The sequence below is a fragment of the Gossypium hirsutum genome, chromosome D08, assembly GCF_007990345.1.
Source record: "Gossypium hirsutum isolate 1008001.06 chromosome D08, Gossypium_hirsutum_v2.1, whole genome shotgun sequence".
Classification (NCBI taxonomy): domain Eukaryota; kingdom Viridiplantae; phylum Streptophyta; class Magnoliopsida; order Malvales; family Malvaceae; genus Gossypium; species Gossypium hirsutum.
In genome coordinates, this window is record NC_053444.1 from 27,624,642 (window position 1) to 27,641,258 (window position 16,617).

The 16,617-nt window shown below is 37.1% G+C and overlaps 1 protein-coding gene across 1 annotated transcript in view; it reads left to right on the forward strand.

Moving 5' to 3' along the window:
• LOC121220315 (uncharacterized) overlaps positions 1-16,322 on the forward strand; it is a gene marked incomplete at its 3' end in the record, with an annotated part of 42,321 nt that extends 25,999 nt beyond the window's left edge. The window contains exons 3-7 of the mRNA XM_041099991.1: positions 10,095-10,338; positions 10,786-11,423; positions 11,556-12,131; positions 15,861-16,051; positions 16,205-16,322. Of these exons, the coding sequence (XP_040955925.1) occupies positions 10,095-10,338; positions 10,786-11,423; positions 11,556-12,131; positions 15,861-16,051; positions 16,205-16,322 (1,767 nt within the window). The remainder of the gene's footprint in view (positions 1-10,094; positions 10,339-10,785; positions 11,424-11,555; positions 12,132-15,860; positions 16,052-16,204) is intronic.
• Between the last annotated feature and the right edge of the window lie 295 nt (positions 16,323-16,617).

Consider the following 16,617-nt stretch of genomic DNA (forward strand, 5'->3'; position numbering starts at 1 on the left):
TGAATGGTCATCTTGAAAATGCATGAATCATGCATGAAACGTCCCATGTATTTTCCCCCATAAATATGATCCATGAATCTTCAAATACATGAACTTTCAGCAACTCCCTCTTGCATGAACGTCCCAAATGCATGTGCTCCTTTAAATGCCATCCATTGAACCTCAATTGTGCATGCACACTCCCATACATTGCACCAATCCGTTCATGAACCTGCAGCAAATTAAATCAGCAAGTTAAATGCATTTCAAACACATTAAATTAGCAGCATATGAACTCAATAATTTGCACATTAAATTTGGCCATACATATTAACAATTTCAGACATATTTAAAACATCATAATTTATTAAGTATTTAATTTAGATATAATTAAAACACTTAATTAATTATTTGTCCAGATTTTAACAAATTAACTAACTTAAGATAAACAACTAATTTAACTAATGACAAATTAAATGGTTTATTTCAGCAAAATAAATGCAAGCTAAAGAAAGCTAAAAATAAGCTCATTGGGTTAAGATTGAGCTGAATTGAGCTTGAATGAGTTGACTTGAGCTCGAGTGAGCTGGAAACGAGCTAAACGGAGCTTAACGAAATGAAATTGAACTAATTCAGCTCGCATGGATTTGCAAACAATGCTTAGGGAGCTGATCCAAAAGTGTGCCCGGGGCATGGTCGTATCAGATAACGTAAGACAAACCTATTACTTCGATAAATTTGAATAGGTGGCGACGCACCATGACATGTCTTGCTCCTCGAGGGGTGGAATTCACAAAAATAAGACGGGTTAGTATTATCGAAAACTATGGACTTAAATGGAAAAGGAAAGTTACCATGGAAATTTGATTCAATTCCAAAAACATAGGTTGGCCTTACCTTCTCGAAATGAAACGAAAATTTCAAATGTGGCCAAACAAGGTGATTAATAAATGAATCAAAATTGAAACCCAAATCATTGAATTTCACCTTCTTATCAAAAATTCGAACTTCAAGCAAACATAATTTCAATGTAATTGATGCAAAGCGCTTAATGTTTCCATAAAATGAATTCATGTAGCAAATACCAGGCTTGAACACACGAACTTGATTAGGAATTCCAACAAGCAACATATTAGAAGAAGATATAATCAACTCACCACACGAATTATATTTCACTAGTTTAAACACACATGTTGATTTGACAAAACCGAGCATACCAAAATGCAAAGGTTCATACTTCAAGAGTATTAATCGGGAATGCAAATCACTACATGGAAATTTCGCACAAAAACTCAAAGATTGTTCATGAAGAACGCAATTGCACATATCATGTGAAGATCTTTTAACATGGATGCCAAACAAAGAATTTTTAACGAACATGCAACTTTTCAAACAGGCAGATTTATCACAAATCAATTGAGCAGGCATATTTAAACATAAAGATTTAACACATGAGTTCAAAAAGTTTGCAGGCTCAAACACATGAGAATTTTTACGTGACAGACTTTGATCAAACATGTTCAAAATTTGCTTAGGGAAAACTAATCCAATGTTGTCAACAAATTTGCCAATGTAGTAATCGTCATAAAAAGAACTGTATATGGCACCTTTTAAAACAAAATCGTTAACAACAGTAAGTGAACAAAAATTATCCAAATCAAGTGACTTTGATTCGATAAACAAAGAATCCTTACCTTCCTTACCTTCAATCGCAAGTGGGTGGTAGTCATTCGCGAACTTACCTTTTTCGAACAACCTAAAACACCTCTCGTTTGGAAGGTAATGTAGATGGAATTGGTCGCACAAACTTCTAGGAACCTGAAAAGTTAACTCACAAGAAGATCGAACAGGTGGGTTAGTGGAAATAATCCTCACTTGCTCACTTGTTTTCTCACTCGATTCTTTTTCTTCTGGATCACTCGTTTCTTTTGTTTCAATTTCTTTTTCATCTTCTTTTTCACTCTCAAATTTCTTTTCATTTCCTTTTTCATTTTCTTTTTGCTTTTCAAAGGCTTTTTCAAAGGCTTTTTCAAGTTCTCTCAAGATTCGCTCATTTTCTCTCTTACTTGCCTCTTGCCTCTCTTTTCTTTTTATTTCATTTTCTTTTTCTTCTCTTGCTTTTTCTTTTTCTTTTCTTTTCTTTGTTTTCTCTTTACAAGAATGTACAAAGGAACGATGAGAATACAAATCTTGTTCGAAAGATGAAGAACTATTTGCATATGATTCACAATCAAAACTTCGTGAAGCATACTCCGGGTAAGATTTCTTTGAAGATCTAGTAGGAGTATGTCTTTCTCTTCGAACGCCATCTTGGAATGAATCAAAATCGTAATCGGCTTCTCGTCTTCTCAAATTTCTTGATGAAAAGGACTTTCGATCGAAGTCACTTCTCGAATTCGCTGATGAATATGCGTCATAGTATAAATCTCTTTGTCTCGAAGTAGATGGCGAAAAGGAATCACGATAGGAACTTTTTCTTAAGTAGTAGTCGGGGGTATATCTCCGTGGGGTTCTTGGTTCCGTTTTACGACTTGAAGAAACTCGATCACTTTGGTCTCGTTTAGTCGCCATTCTTCGCTTTTCTTGAACCAAATATTGGTATTCCGATTCGGTGAACTCTTCGTATGACATGATTTTTTTGTTGCTAAAAAGAAAATGTTAGATCACAAAACAAAATAAAAAAATGAAGTACCTCACCACAAACCTCACAATTTCGCTCGAAAAGAAAATTGGATAACACTCCACTCGTGTTTACACTTGTCTAATGGCTTTTGCTCGCTCTAATGTACTCGCCACTCGTGCCTTTTTCCGCTCGTCTCACTCTTGTGAATTCGTATTTTGTTTCAAGAAGACTTATTGCGGCTTAGAGGGTCGGCTTCAAATGGGTTACAAGGGATAACGTCGGGTGTAGGGTAGGCTAAACAAAGAAAATAAAAATCAAAGTATGTGTGGCGTTTTGGGGGGGGGTAGAGGGAATGGTAGAATGATTGGATGCTTGAAAGCAACAAGAAATAATAACAAAATAAAACTCACAAGACTTTTCACTCTTTTTTTTTATACTTCGATTTTTCGATTTTTTTTAAAAAAATTTTTTTTTCGATTTTTTTTTCAATTTTTTTCAAATTTCCTCTTCTCTTTTTTTTTCAATTACAATATGCTGAAATATAAAGGAAGTAGAAAAAAATTACAACCTAAATTTTTTTTTTACATTACGAACCTACTCCGAGCTTGGTACGAACGTCGGCACTCCTCGTTTTAGTAGCTCTGATACCAAATGATGTGATCCAGCTCGGTTGATTGAGTCGATTCACTTGATTGCCCGATCGTCGACGAGGAATAGTTGAGTTATCAGAAATAGGATGAAATAAGGCTAAAGATGCGGAAGCTTTCAAATGGTTTTAAAGGTTGGCCAAGGTGATGGTAAATTTATAAGGGTAGTAGGCTCGATTTAAGTATAAAAATAAGAAAAATGGAAGTTGATAAATGAAGGATCGGTTTTGTAAAAAGATATTATAGTTGGGTAAAATCTAGGATAGTCGGTGGAATGGATAAATGAGCTTAAACACCAGAAACGATTCAACACTAAAAGTGTCACCCCGATTTCTATTCGGTTCAAGGTGGGATTGCGGAATTGTAGAAGGTTGAACGCCACACCAAAGCAAGGTGATAAGTTCAAAAGAGAACGATAGATGCCACTAGCACGCTAGATAAGTCAGATCGAAACTCGTACGAATTTAGAGAGGAGAAAACTCACTCTTTGAACAAAGTTCATTCAAATGATCAAAAGTCAAAAGTCCTTTACAAATGAAAGAAAACAAATATTTATAGGCACATAGATGACCATTCAAATTCGGCATCTAGGTGTTCACACAATAATAAAAACGTTCACACTAATGTATTAAAATAGTTCATAAATTTTGCAGATTCATGCACTAGCTGAATGGACACTTTCTTCCCCCTTAGTTTGTGCATGAATGCTTAGTCATAAAGAAAGGCTTCAAGTGACTTGTATGTGCACCAAAAGGTTGCATTCATCTCCTTGGGACGTTCATGCACTTGTATGGACCATGTATCTTCATAATTAAACACTTTAATGGCATGTAAGTTCATAAATGGTAGCATGAACCTAGTAAATTCGTTCTCCCCTTTGTGCATGCACTTAATTCAATCAATGTGTTGAATTATTGAGTTAATTCCTTCCCTTGGACGTTCTTGAACCCATCCATGCATGTGTAGTAGCCTATAGGTCAATTCAAAGTGTGAACATGTTCAAGGAGCTCTATGGTCAACATAGAATTAGTTAGCAGCTACTTCTTGGCCGAATAAGTGCCTTGGAAAGTTAAGAGACAGCCACCATACATGCACTTAAGCCATTCATGCATTCTATCATCCCATGCATTTGATCCATTCATGGACTAGCCTTTAATGTCCATACATGCATTCGACACATGCATGAATTTGTAGAAACATTGCATCTAGCCGTACATGCACCAGCATTTAATACTTCTTCATTCATGAGTGTGGAATGCCCAAAAGAGATGTTTCTTCATTCATACATTGTACCGTCCAAAGGAATGTACCTACATGAAATAAACAAGTCATTAAGACATCTCATGAACACTCATAAATTCGGCATGATGTGAACACATTAATGTCATGCATTAATTCGGCTATGTGAACATAATCAATTTATATAATGACAATGATATATTAATAACAAATATTAATATAAGACAAGTTTAATGCTTAAATGGATATGTACAAATTTATTTAATGTATTAAAGACAAAACCGAGTTTAAACTAAAATGAGCTAAGGTTTAGCTCGTGAGCTAAATATGAGCTAGGAGTGAGCTCGGTTTAGCTCAGGCAAGTTGGATCGAGCTTGAATAAGCTGGATTTGAGCTAGACGGAGCTCGTGGAGCTGGAAACGAGCTGGGATCAGCTTGCCAACATGTCAATGCTCGGCTTGACAGACTTGCTCGATGAAGTTCGCGGGGCGTGCTCGTATCATATGGACCCAAACCCAATCTCCAGGTTCTAGGACAACCCGTTTGCGCCCCTTGTTTGCTTTGTTGGTGTTGGCATCATATGTTTTGGCTATTTGTTGCCTAGCCTGCTCATGTAAGGATTTCACCAACTCAGCTTTCTGTTCACCATCTAAATTAACAATGTGTTCAAGTGGTAATGGCGCAAGATCAAGTACTGTTAGTGGGTTAAAACCATAAACAAGTTCAAATGGAGAATAACCAGTTGTAGAATGAATAGATCTATTATATGCAAATTCAACAAACGGTAGGCATTCTTCCCAATTTCTAATGTTCTTTCCCATAACAAATCGTAATAAAGTCCCTAAGATCCGATTAACTACTTCGGTTTGGCCATCAGTTTGGGGGTGACATGTAGTGGAATAAAGTAATTTAGTACCAAGCTTACCCCACAATACCTTCCAAAAGTGGCTAAGAAATTAGACATCTCTGTCAGAAACAATTGTTTTAGGGATGCCATGAAGTCTTACCACCTCTTTAAAGAATAAGTCTGCTACATGTGTAGCATCATCTGTTTTGTGACAAGAAATAAAATGTGCCATCTTTGAGAACCTGTCAACAACAACAAATATACTATCTCTTCCTTTCTTATTTCGAGGCAAACCTAGAATAAAGTCCATGGATAAATCTACCCAAGGTGAAGTAAGAATCGGTAAAGGAGTGTAAAGGCCATGAGGCATTACCTTAGATTTTGCTTGTTTGCATGTAATGCACTTGGAACATACCTTTTCGACATCCTTTTTCATATGTGGCCAATGGAAGTGTTCTTGCAAGATATCCAGTGTTTTGGCCACTCCAAAATGTCCCATTAAACCTCCACTATGGGCCTCATGAATCAATAAGTCTCTCATGGAACACTTTGGTATGCATAACCTGTTCATACGAAAAAGAAAGCCATCTACAAGATAAAATTTATCGAAAGCAGTATGTCCACAATTCTTATAGATATGGCCGAAATCAGCATCATCATCATATAGTTCCTTAATATGTTCGAACCCTAAGACTTTAGCATTCAATGTAGTTATTAAAGTATATCGTCTAGACAAAGCATCTGCAACTACATTATCTTTACCTGTTTTATATTGTATCACATAAGGGAATGTTTCAATGAATTCTACCCATCGAACATGTCTTTTACTCAACTTACCTTGTCCCTTTAACCATTTAAGAGATTCGTGATCTGTGTGTATGACAAACTCATTAGGCAGCAAATAATGTTGCCATACTTGAAGTGCACGAACTAATGCTAATAGTTCTTTGTCATAAGTCGAGTAGTTTAACTGTGCACCATTCAATTTCTCACTAAAATAAGCAATAGGTTGCTTATCTTGCATTAAAACAGCGCCAATTCCAATTCCTGAAGCATCACACTCAAGTTCAAAAGTTTTAGCAAAATCAGGTAATTTAAGCAAAGGAGCAGAACATAACTTAGCTTTTAGAGTTTGAAAGGCCTTTTCTTGGGTTTCACCCCATTTGAAACCCACTGATTTCTTTATAACCTCTGTCAATGGGGCAGCAATAGTAGAGAAATCTTTCACAAATCGTCTATAAAAACTAGCTAAACCATGGAAAGATTTCACCTCAGTTACCGATTTAGGAGTCGGCCACTCCTTAATTGCCTTGACTTTGTCCTCGTCGACATGAATACCTTGAGCACTAACTATGAAACCTAAGAATATTAGTTTATCACAACAGAATGTGCATTTATCAAGGTTTGCAAATAATTTTTCAGTTCGCAAAATATCCAAAACGGTTCTAACATGGAAAACATGATCATCTAATGACTTGGAGTAAATTAAAATATCATCAAAGTAAACTACTACAAATTTACCCAACTGAAGCCTTAAAACATGATTCATTAATCTCATAAATGTACTAGGTGCATTAGTAAGGCCGAAAGGCATAACTAACCATTCATACAATCCAAATTTTGTTTTAAAAGCTGTTTTCCATTCATCCCCTTCCCTCATTGGAATTTGATGATAACCGCTTTTTTAATCAATTTTTGTAAATATTATTGAACCATGTAATTCATCAAGCATATCATCAAGTCTAGGGATTGGGTGTCGATACTTTACCGTTATCTTGTTGATTGGGCGACAATCAACACACATACGAAACGTACAATCTTTCTTTGGCACCAATAAGACAGGAACAGCACAAGGACTTAGGCTCTCACGAATGTACCCTTTGTCTAGTAAGTCTTCAACTTGCCTTTGCAATTCCTTTGTCTCCTCAGGATTGCATCTATAGGCTGGTCTATTTGGGATTGAAGCTCCGGGTATTAAGTCAATTTGATGTTCTATCCCTCGTAAAGGTGGTAAACCTTTAGGGGCCTCACTAAAAACATCCTCATAATCCTGCAAAAGAGATTGAAACACACTAGGCAAATTTTCGTTAATGTTAGATAAAGATAAATAATTTTGCCTAAACCTCACAAGGATACAAGGCTGTTTATTAAGTAGGGCTCTCTTCACATCTTTTTTTGTTGCCAAAAGATTTTTTTCGCTCATTTTACCACTAGAGGATTCACTCACCTTTGGGCTTTTTAAATTTTGACTTTTTCCACTACTATTAGCCTCTTTTCTCTCTGTCTTTTGTACTTGCTCTTTCTCCCTTACCCCCTCACAAAATTTTATCATCCTTAATTGATCTTTATATACATCAGTAGGATTTAAAGGAGCAAAAGTGAATTTCTTACCTTTAAATACAAGGGAGTATCGATTAAGTTTACCTTGGTGTGTAACATCGCGATCAAATTGCCAAGGTCGTCCAAGGAGCAAATGTGCCGCATGCATTGGGACTACGTCACACCATACTTCATCTTCATAATTGCCGAGTTTAAAAGTGACCAAGGACTGTTTCGTAACTTTAACTTCGGAACATTCATTAAGCCACTGAAGGTGATATGGCTTAGGGTGTTTGGTGCAAGGTAACTTTAAAGAATCAACCAAATAGCTACTCACCACATTTGAGCAACTACCACTATCAATAATGAGTGAACATAAGTTACCTTTAATAAAACACCGAGAATGGAAAATATTGGCCCTTTGGCTATCATCATCTTTCATCTGAATGTTAAGGGTTCGACGAACTACAAGGCATTGGAAATCAGCAAAGTCTCCTTCTCTGGGTGGTTCAACCAACTCTTCGCCATTATCACTGTCATCAACAAGTTCTGGCATATCTGGATCTGTTTTATCAGAGTCGAAAGTATACTCACCATTATCTTTTAGAAGAAGGAATCTCGTGTTAGGGCATTCCCTACTATAATGACCACGCCCTTTGCACTTAAAACATTCAACCTCACGAGTCCTCTTCACACTCGAATCACCTAAATTGGGCTGCTTAGAAGGTGTTTGCGTTTTAGCAGGAGCCCCTTTTTTCCAATCTGACTGCTTGTTACTCAAAGAAGACTTATTAGTAACAAAAGGTGGTTTTGAACTCTTAAAATTAGAATTGGAATTGTTACCTCGGTAATATTGTGAAGTAGAGAATGACCCAAACCTTTGTTCCTTTAATTGTTGCTCGATCTCAATGGCTTTGTGAACTGCTTCTTCCAAATCAATATAAGTTTGTAGCCTTAATGTATTAACTATCGGCCTGTTCAAACCATCAATGAATCGAACCATAGTTGTTTCTTCATCCTCCTCCATGTTAGCTCTCTGAATGAGCATCTCCATCTCTTTAAAATATTCATCCACCGTCCTACTACCTTGGATAAGTCCATGTTTTGGCGATTTTATTTCAGATCTGAAAATTCAAAAATCTAATCTTTTAATTTTCTGTTTCGTTTCATATCTAATTGTTTAGGGTTTTCGTAGGAGTTTCTCGTGACTTGGCAACTCGATCTTGGTCCGCACGCAACCCCGTATCATAAAGCCATTGAGATCGAGCAACAACTAAAGGAACAAAGGTATGGTTCCTTCTCGACTTCACAATATTACCGAGGTAACAATTCCAATTCTGATTTTAAGAGCTCAAAATCACCTTTCGTTACTAACAAGCCTTCTTTGAGTAATGGAAGCAAGCAATCAGATTGGAAAAAAGGGGCTCCTGTTAAAACGCAAACACCTTCTAAGCAGCCCAATTTAGGAGATTCGAGTGCGAAGAGGACTCATGAGATTGAGTGCTTTAAGTGCAAAGGGCGTGGTCATTATAGTAGGGAATGCCCTAACACGAGATTACTTCTTCTGAAAGATAACGGTGAGTACACTTTCGACTCTGATAAAACAGATCCAGATATGCCAGAACTTGTGGATGACAGTGATAATGGCGAAGAGTTGGTCGAACCACCAAAAGAAGGGGACTTTGCTAATTTCCATTGCTTTGTAGTTTGCCGAACCCTTAACATTCAGATGAAAGATGATGAGAGCCAAAGGACCAATATTTTCCATTCTCGGTGTTTTATTAAAGGTAACTTATGTTCACTCATTATTGATAGTGGGAGTTGCTCGAATGTAGTGAGTAGTTATTTGGTGGATTCTTTAAAGTTGCCTTGTACCAAACACCCTAAGCCATATCACCTTCAGTGGCTTAATGAATGTTCCGAAGTTAAAGTTATGAAACAGTCCTTGGTCACTTTTACACTCGGCAATTATGAGGATGACGTATGGTGTGATGTAGTCCCCATGCATGCGGCACACTTGCTCCTTGGACGACCTTGGCAATTTGATCGCGATGTTACACACCAAGGTAAACTTAATCGATACTCCCTTGTATTTAAAGGCAAGAAATTCACTTTTGCTCCTTTAAATCCTACTGATGTATATAAAGATCAATTGAGGATGATAAAATTTTGTGAGGGGGTAAGGGAGAAAGAGCAAGTACAAAAGACAGAGAGAAAAGAGGCTAATAGTAGTGGAAAAAGTCAAAATTTAAAAAGCCCAAAGGTGAGTGAATCCTCTAGTGGTAAAATGAGCGGAAAAAATCTTTTGGCAACAAAAAAAGATGTGAAGAGAGCCCTACTTAATAAACAGCCTTGTATCCTTGTGAGGTTTAGGCAAAATTATTTATCTTTATCTAACATTAACGAAAATTTGCCTAGTGTGTTTCAATCTCTTTTGCAGGATTATGAGGATGTTTTTAGTGAGGCCCCTAAAGGTTTACCACCTTTACGAGGGATAAAACATCAAATTGACTTAGTACCCGGAGCTTCAATCCCAAATCGACCAGCCTATAGATGCAATCCCGAGGAGACAAAGGAATTGCAAAGGCAAGTTGAGGAATTACTAGACAAAGGGTACATTCGTGAGAGCCTAAGTCCTTGTGCTGTTCCTGTCTTATTGGTGCCAAAGAAAGATGGTACGTTTCGTATGTGTGTTGATTGTTGCCCAATCAACAAGATAACGGTAAAGTATCGACACCCAATCCCTAGACTTGATGATATGCTTGATGAATTACATGGTTCAATAATATTTACAAAAATTGATTTAAAAAGTGGTTATCATCAAATTCGAATGAGGGAAGGGGATGAATGGAAAACAGCCTTTAAAACAAAATTTGGATTGTATGAATGGTTAGTTATGCCTTTCGGCCTTACTAATGCACCTAGTACATTTATGAGATTAATGAATCATGTTTTGAGGCTACATTTGGGTAAATTTGTAGTAGTTTACTTTGATGATATTTTAATTTACTCAAAGTCATTAGATGATCATGTTTTCCATGTTCGAACCGTTTTGGATATTCTACGAACTGAAAGTTTATTTGCCAACCTTGATAAATGCACATTCTGTTGTGATAAACTAATATTCTTAGGTTTCATAGTTAGTGCTCAAGGTATTCATGTCGACGAGGACAAAGTTAAGGCAATTAAGGAGTGGCCGACTCCTAAATCGGTAACTGAGGTGAGATCTTTCCATGGTTTAGCCAGTTTTTATAGACGATTTGTGAAAGATTTCTCTACTATTGCTGCCCCATTGACAGAAGTTATAAAGAAATCAGTGGGTTTCAAATGGGGTGAAACCCAAGAAAAAGCTTTTCAAACTCTAAAAGCTAAGTTATGTTCTGCTCATTTGCTTAAATTACCTAATTTTGCTAAAACTTTTGAACTTGAGTGTGATGCTTCAGGAATTGGAATCGGCACCGTTTTAATGCAAGATAAGCAACCTATTGCTTATTTTAGTGAGAAATTGAATGGTGCACAGTTAAATTACTCGACTTATGACAAAGAACTATTGGCATTAGTTCGTGCACTTCAAGTATGGCAACATTATTTGCTGCCTAATGAGTTTGTCATACATACAGATCATGAGTCTCTTAAATGGTTAAAGGGACAAGGTAAGTTGAGTAAAAGACATGCCCGATGGGTAGAATTCATTGAAACATTCCCTTATGTGATTCAATATAAAACAGGTAAAGATAATGTAGTCGCAGATGCTTTGTCTAGACGATATACTTTAATAACTACATTGAATGCTAAAGTCTTAGGGTTTGAACATATTAAAGAGTTATATGATGATGATACTGATTTCAGCCATATCTATAAGAATTGTGGACATACTGCTTTTGAAAAATTTTATCTTGTAGATGGCTTTCTTTTTCGTTTAAACAGGTTATGCATACCAAAGTGTTCCATGAGAGAATTGTTGATTCATGAAGCCCATAGTGGGGGATTAATGGGACATTTTGGAGTGGCCAAAACACTAGACATATTGCAAGAACACTTCCATTGGCCACATATGAAGAAGGATGTGGAAAAGGTATGTTCCAAGTGCATTACATGCAAACAAGCAAAATCTAAGGTAATGCCTCATGGCCTTTACACTCCTCTACCGATTCCTACTTCACCTTGGGTAGATTTATCCATGGATTTTATTTTAGGTTTGCCTCGAACAAAAAAAGGAAGAGATAGTATATTTGTTGTTGTTGACAGGTTTTCAAAGATGTCACATTTTATTCCTTGTCACAAAACAGATGATGCTACACATGTGGCAGACTTATTCTTTAAAGAAGTGGTAAGACTTCATGGCATCCCTAAAACAATTGTTTCTGATAGAGATGTCAAATTCCTTAGCCACTTTTGGAAGGTATTGTGGGGTAAGCTTGGTACTAAATTGCTTTATTCTACTACATGTCACCCCCAAACTAATGGTCAAACTGAAGTAGTTAATCGAATCTTAGGGACTTTATTACGAGCTGTTGTGGGAAAGAACATTAGAAATTGGGAAGAATGCCTACCATTTGTTGAATTTGCATATAATAGATCTATTCATTCTACAACTGGTTATTCCCCATTTGAACTTGTTTATGGTTTTAACCCACTAACGGTACTTGATCTTGCGCCTTTACCTCTTGAACACGTTATGAATTTAGATGGCGAACAGAAAGCTGAGTTGGTGAAATCCTTACATGAGAAGGCTAGACAGCGAATAGCCAAAACAAATGACGCCAACACCAACAAAGCAAACAAAGGGCGCAAACGGGTTGTACTAAAACCCGGAGATTGGGTTTGGGTCCATTTGAGGAAAGAACGATTTCCTACAAAAAGGAAGACTAAGTTGGACCCAAGGGGCGATGGGCCTTTCCAAGTACTCGAGCGGATCAACGATAATGCCTATAAAATTGATCTCCCTGGTGAGTACAATGTAAGTTCTACTTTTAATGTGGCTGACTTGTCCCCATTTGATTTTTTAGATTCGAGGACGAATCTTTTTGAGGAAGGGGGAATGATACGAGTCATAAAGGCCCAATCCAAGTTCAAGAACGTGATGGGCTCAAATTGCCACAAGGCCCAATAACGAGATCAAAGGCCTGACAAATGCGGTCCAAACTAAATGGGACCATTCAAGAGCTTGTTAGCAAGGCCTTAGATGCATACACGAGAGAACAAGAAAATTAAGATTCACTTTCTTGTTTTCAAGAAAATCAAGAAATCGAATCTTGGCCCAATTTTGCTGTTCGAAGAGATTTCAAGAATCAAGATTTCAAATCTTGGAAATCTTGGTCCAAGAAACCAAATCTTGCAGCCAAAACGCATTGGATCTCCATTACGAGCGTCAACGACCCAATTTTGGTAGGAGATGGATCACGAGCCCAAATTCTTGAAGGCGAGGCCCAATAACCAAAATCCAGCCCAATCAAGAAATTTCTTCATACTTAGTTGAAAATCAGGCCAAAATGTCAAAGGGCCCAATTTGTAAACATCTTACTTGTTTAATTTAATTTTTTAATCTTTAGGAGCATTACATGTAAAATTTGGCCCAAAATAGGCCATATAAGTGCATGGCCGAATTTACCTTGTTATTTTATTAATTAGGTTTAATTTTTTATTAGTTACTTGTGAGATTAGGATTTGTTGGAGGCCTATATAAGCATTGGCCAGCCACCCTTTGTAAAAACATCTTATTATTATTTTTCTATCAAATTTCAGATTTGTTGAGTGCAGAATTTTCTTTGGGGTTTTCTCCAAGAATTCTCTCTTGAGTTTTCTTTAGAAGTTGTTTTAACAATCTTTTGATTGTGGGAGCCATCTTCAACCTTCTTCTTGCCATCGATATTCTTTGGAGGGGAGATTAGAGCCGTTTGAAGAAATTTGTGAAATCTTTCGAGATTTCAAGGATCTTTAGGACTTATCCTTTAATTCTTGCTGTTTTCGATTTCTTTCTTTACTTTTCTTTGCTTATACTTGTGCCGATTTCTCATCTAATATTTTGCTGTTCTTGTTTGTTTTCCAGCATTGATTAAACTCAAGATCTCATCGTTTAAGTTGTTCTCCTATTGGCAGCACCCATTCGAACCCAAAAATCCCCAATTCCTAGGGTTTGGCCGATTGGATTTCTTTCAATTTGGGAATCAATTGATTGCTGGAAATTGGGCATTCTTGGCCGAATCAATTCCTTGGCAGATTCGCATCTTTTCTTTCTTCTCAATTTCGTTTGATTCATCGATTCTATTTCTTTTCTTCTTGCTGCTCTTTTAATTGAATTTGGGAATTTTAAATTCAAATCTGATTCGGTTTAATCTTGTTCTTTGTTTTAATTTTCAGATCTGTTCGTTTAGAGCTTTCGTAGGAGTTTCCCGTGACTTGACGACTTGATCTTGGTCCGCGCGCAACCCTATATCAATGTGCGTAGATTGCCGAGCTATCAACAAAATTACCGTCAAATACCGACATCCCATTCCTAGACTTGATGATATGTTAGACGAGCTTAGTGGAGCAAAATTGTTCTCTAAGATTGATCTGAAAAGCGGGTATCATCAAATTCGTATGCGGGAGGGGGACGAGTGGAAGACTGCGTTTAAGACTAAATACGGTTTGTATGAGTGGTTAGTGATGCCTTTTGGCCTCACCAATGCACCGAGTACTTTCATGAGGTTGATGAACCACGTTTTGAGGTCATTCATTGGTTGTTTTTGCGTAGTTTTTTTTGATGATATTTTAATTTACAGCAAATCATTAACTGAACATCTTGAACATTTGCATGCTATTTTGAAGGTTTTACGAAAGGAAGTATTGTATGCAAACCTTAAGAAATGTAACTTTTGTACTGACAAAGTTGTTTTTCTAGGTTTTGTTGTAAGTGCGAATGGATTAGAGGTGGACCAAGAGAATTTGTACCGAATAACATCAGCCAAGTTAGAAGCTTTCATGGCCTTGCAAGCTTCTATAGGAGGTTTGTACCGAATTTTAGCACTCTTGCTACCCCATTAACCGGTATTATAAAAAAAAATTCACCTTTTATTTGGTCTGATGAACAAGAATCTGCTTTTGTTAAAATCAAAGATTTCTTGACTAATGCTCCACTTTTATGTTTGCCGAATTTTAACAAAATTTTCGAGGTAGAATGTGATGCTTCTGGAATAGGAATAGGTGTGGTTTTAACGCAAGATGGGCGACCGGTGGCTTATTTGAGCGAGAAACTTAATGGAGCTACGCTCAATTATCCCACATATGACAAAGAAATGTACGCATTGATACGTGCATTAGAAACATGGCAGCATTACCTTTGGCCTAAGGAGTTCGTTATACACACGGACCATGAGGCTTTGAAGCATTTGAGAGGGCAAACTAAGCTTAACAAACGACATGCAAAATGGGTAGAATTCTTAGAATCCTTTCCATATGTGATTAAGTATAAGCAAGGTAAGGAAATATCGTTGCAGATGCTTTATCGCGAAGGTATGCTCTTTTAAATTATTTGGATGTTAAGTTACTTGGTTTTGCTTTTTTAAAGGAATTATATGCTGATGATTCTGATTTTGGAGAAGTTTACAAGTTATGTGTGCAAGGTGCGTATGACAGGTACTATCAGCAAGATGGATTCCTATTTCGAGAAAATAAGTTGTGCATACCCCAAGGATCAACTAGAAATTTGCTGGTTCATGAAGCACATAGTGGGGGTTTAATGGGACATTTTGGTATTGCCAAAACTTTGGCCGTTCTTCAAGAACACTTTTATTGGCCAAAGATGAAACGAGATGTGGCTAAAGTGTGCAATCGCTATATTGTTTGCAAGAAGGCGAAATCAAGGGTCCAGCCACATGGACTCTATACTCCATTACCGATTCCAGAAATGCCATGGATGGATATTTCTATGGACTTTGTTTTGGGTCTTCCTAGAACAAAGAATGGCAAAGATTCTGTGTTTGTTGTAGTTGATCGGTTTTCAAAAATGGCTCATTTCATTGCATGTAACAAAACTGACGATGCTTTAAATGTTGCCAATCTATTTTTTAGGGAGATTGTACGATTGCATGGAATTCCAAGAACCATTGTTTCGGATCGAGACACTAAATTTCTCAGCCACTTTTGGAGGACTTTATGGGGAAAGATTGGAACTAAGCTATTATTTTCCACAACAAGTCATCCCCAAACTGATGGCCAAACAGAGGTTGTTAATAGAGTTCTGTCAACACTACTGCGGGCCATTATACGTAAGAATTTAAAAACTTGGGAGGAGTGTCTACCTCACATTGAATTTGCATACAATCGATCGGTACATTCAGCTACCAAGTTTTCACCATTTGAGGTAGTGTATGGATTTAATCCCTTAACTCCATTGGATTTATTGCCTTTACCTTTTGATAAATTGGTGCATGTAGATGGAAAGAAAAAGGCAGATTTTGTGAAACAATTACATCAACGAGTTAGGGATAATATTGAACGAAGAACGGAGCAATATGCACATCAAGTTAACAAGGGCCGTAAACGAGTAATATTTGAACTTGGTGATTGGGTTTGGATTCACATGCGCAAGGAGAGATTCCCCGTTCAAAGGCGATCCAAACTATTACCACGAGGAGATGGACCTTTTCAAGTCTTGGAGAGAATTAATGATAACGCTTATAAGTTAGATTTACCTGGTGAGTATGGGGTTAGTGCTACTTTTAATGTTGCTGATTTATCTCTTTTCGATGTAGGTGACGATTTGGGAGCAAATCGCCTCGAAGAGGGGGGGAATGATGCAACCTTAGCCCGGGAAATTACTACCGAATCCATTGAGCTGCCACGAGGACCAATAACTCGATCACGAGCTAAGAGATTTCGAAATGCAATAGCAAGCTATGTGGAACGAGCTTGGGAAGAGGGAGTGGCCGGATTTGATAGTCGTGCTTCAAACCGTTCAAAAGGCATTACTTGCAATTTAT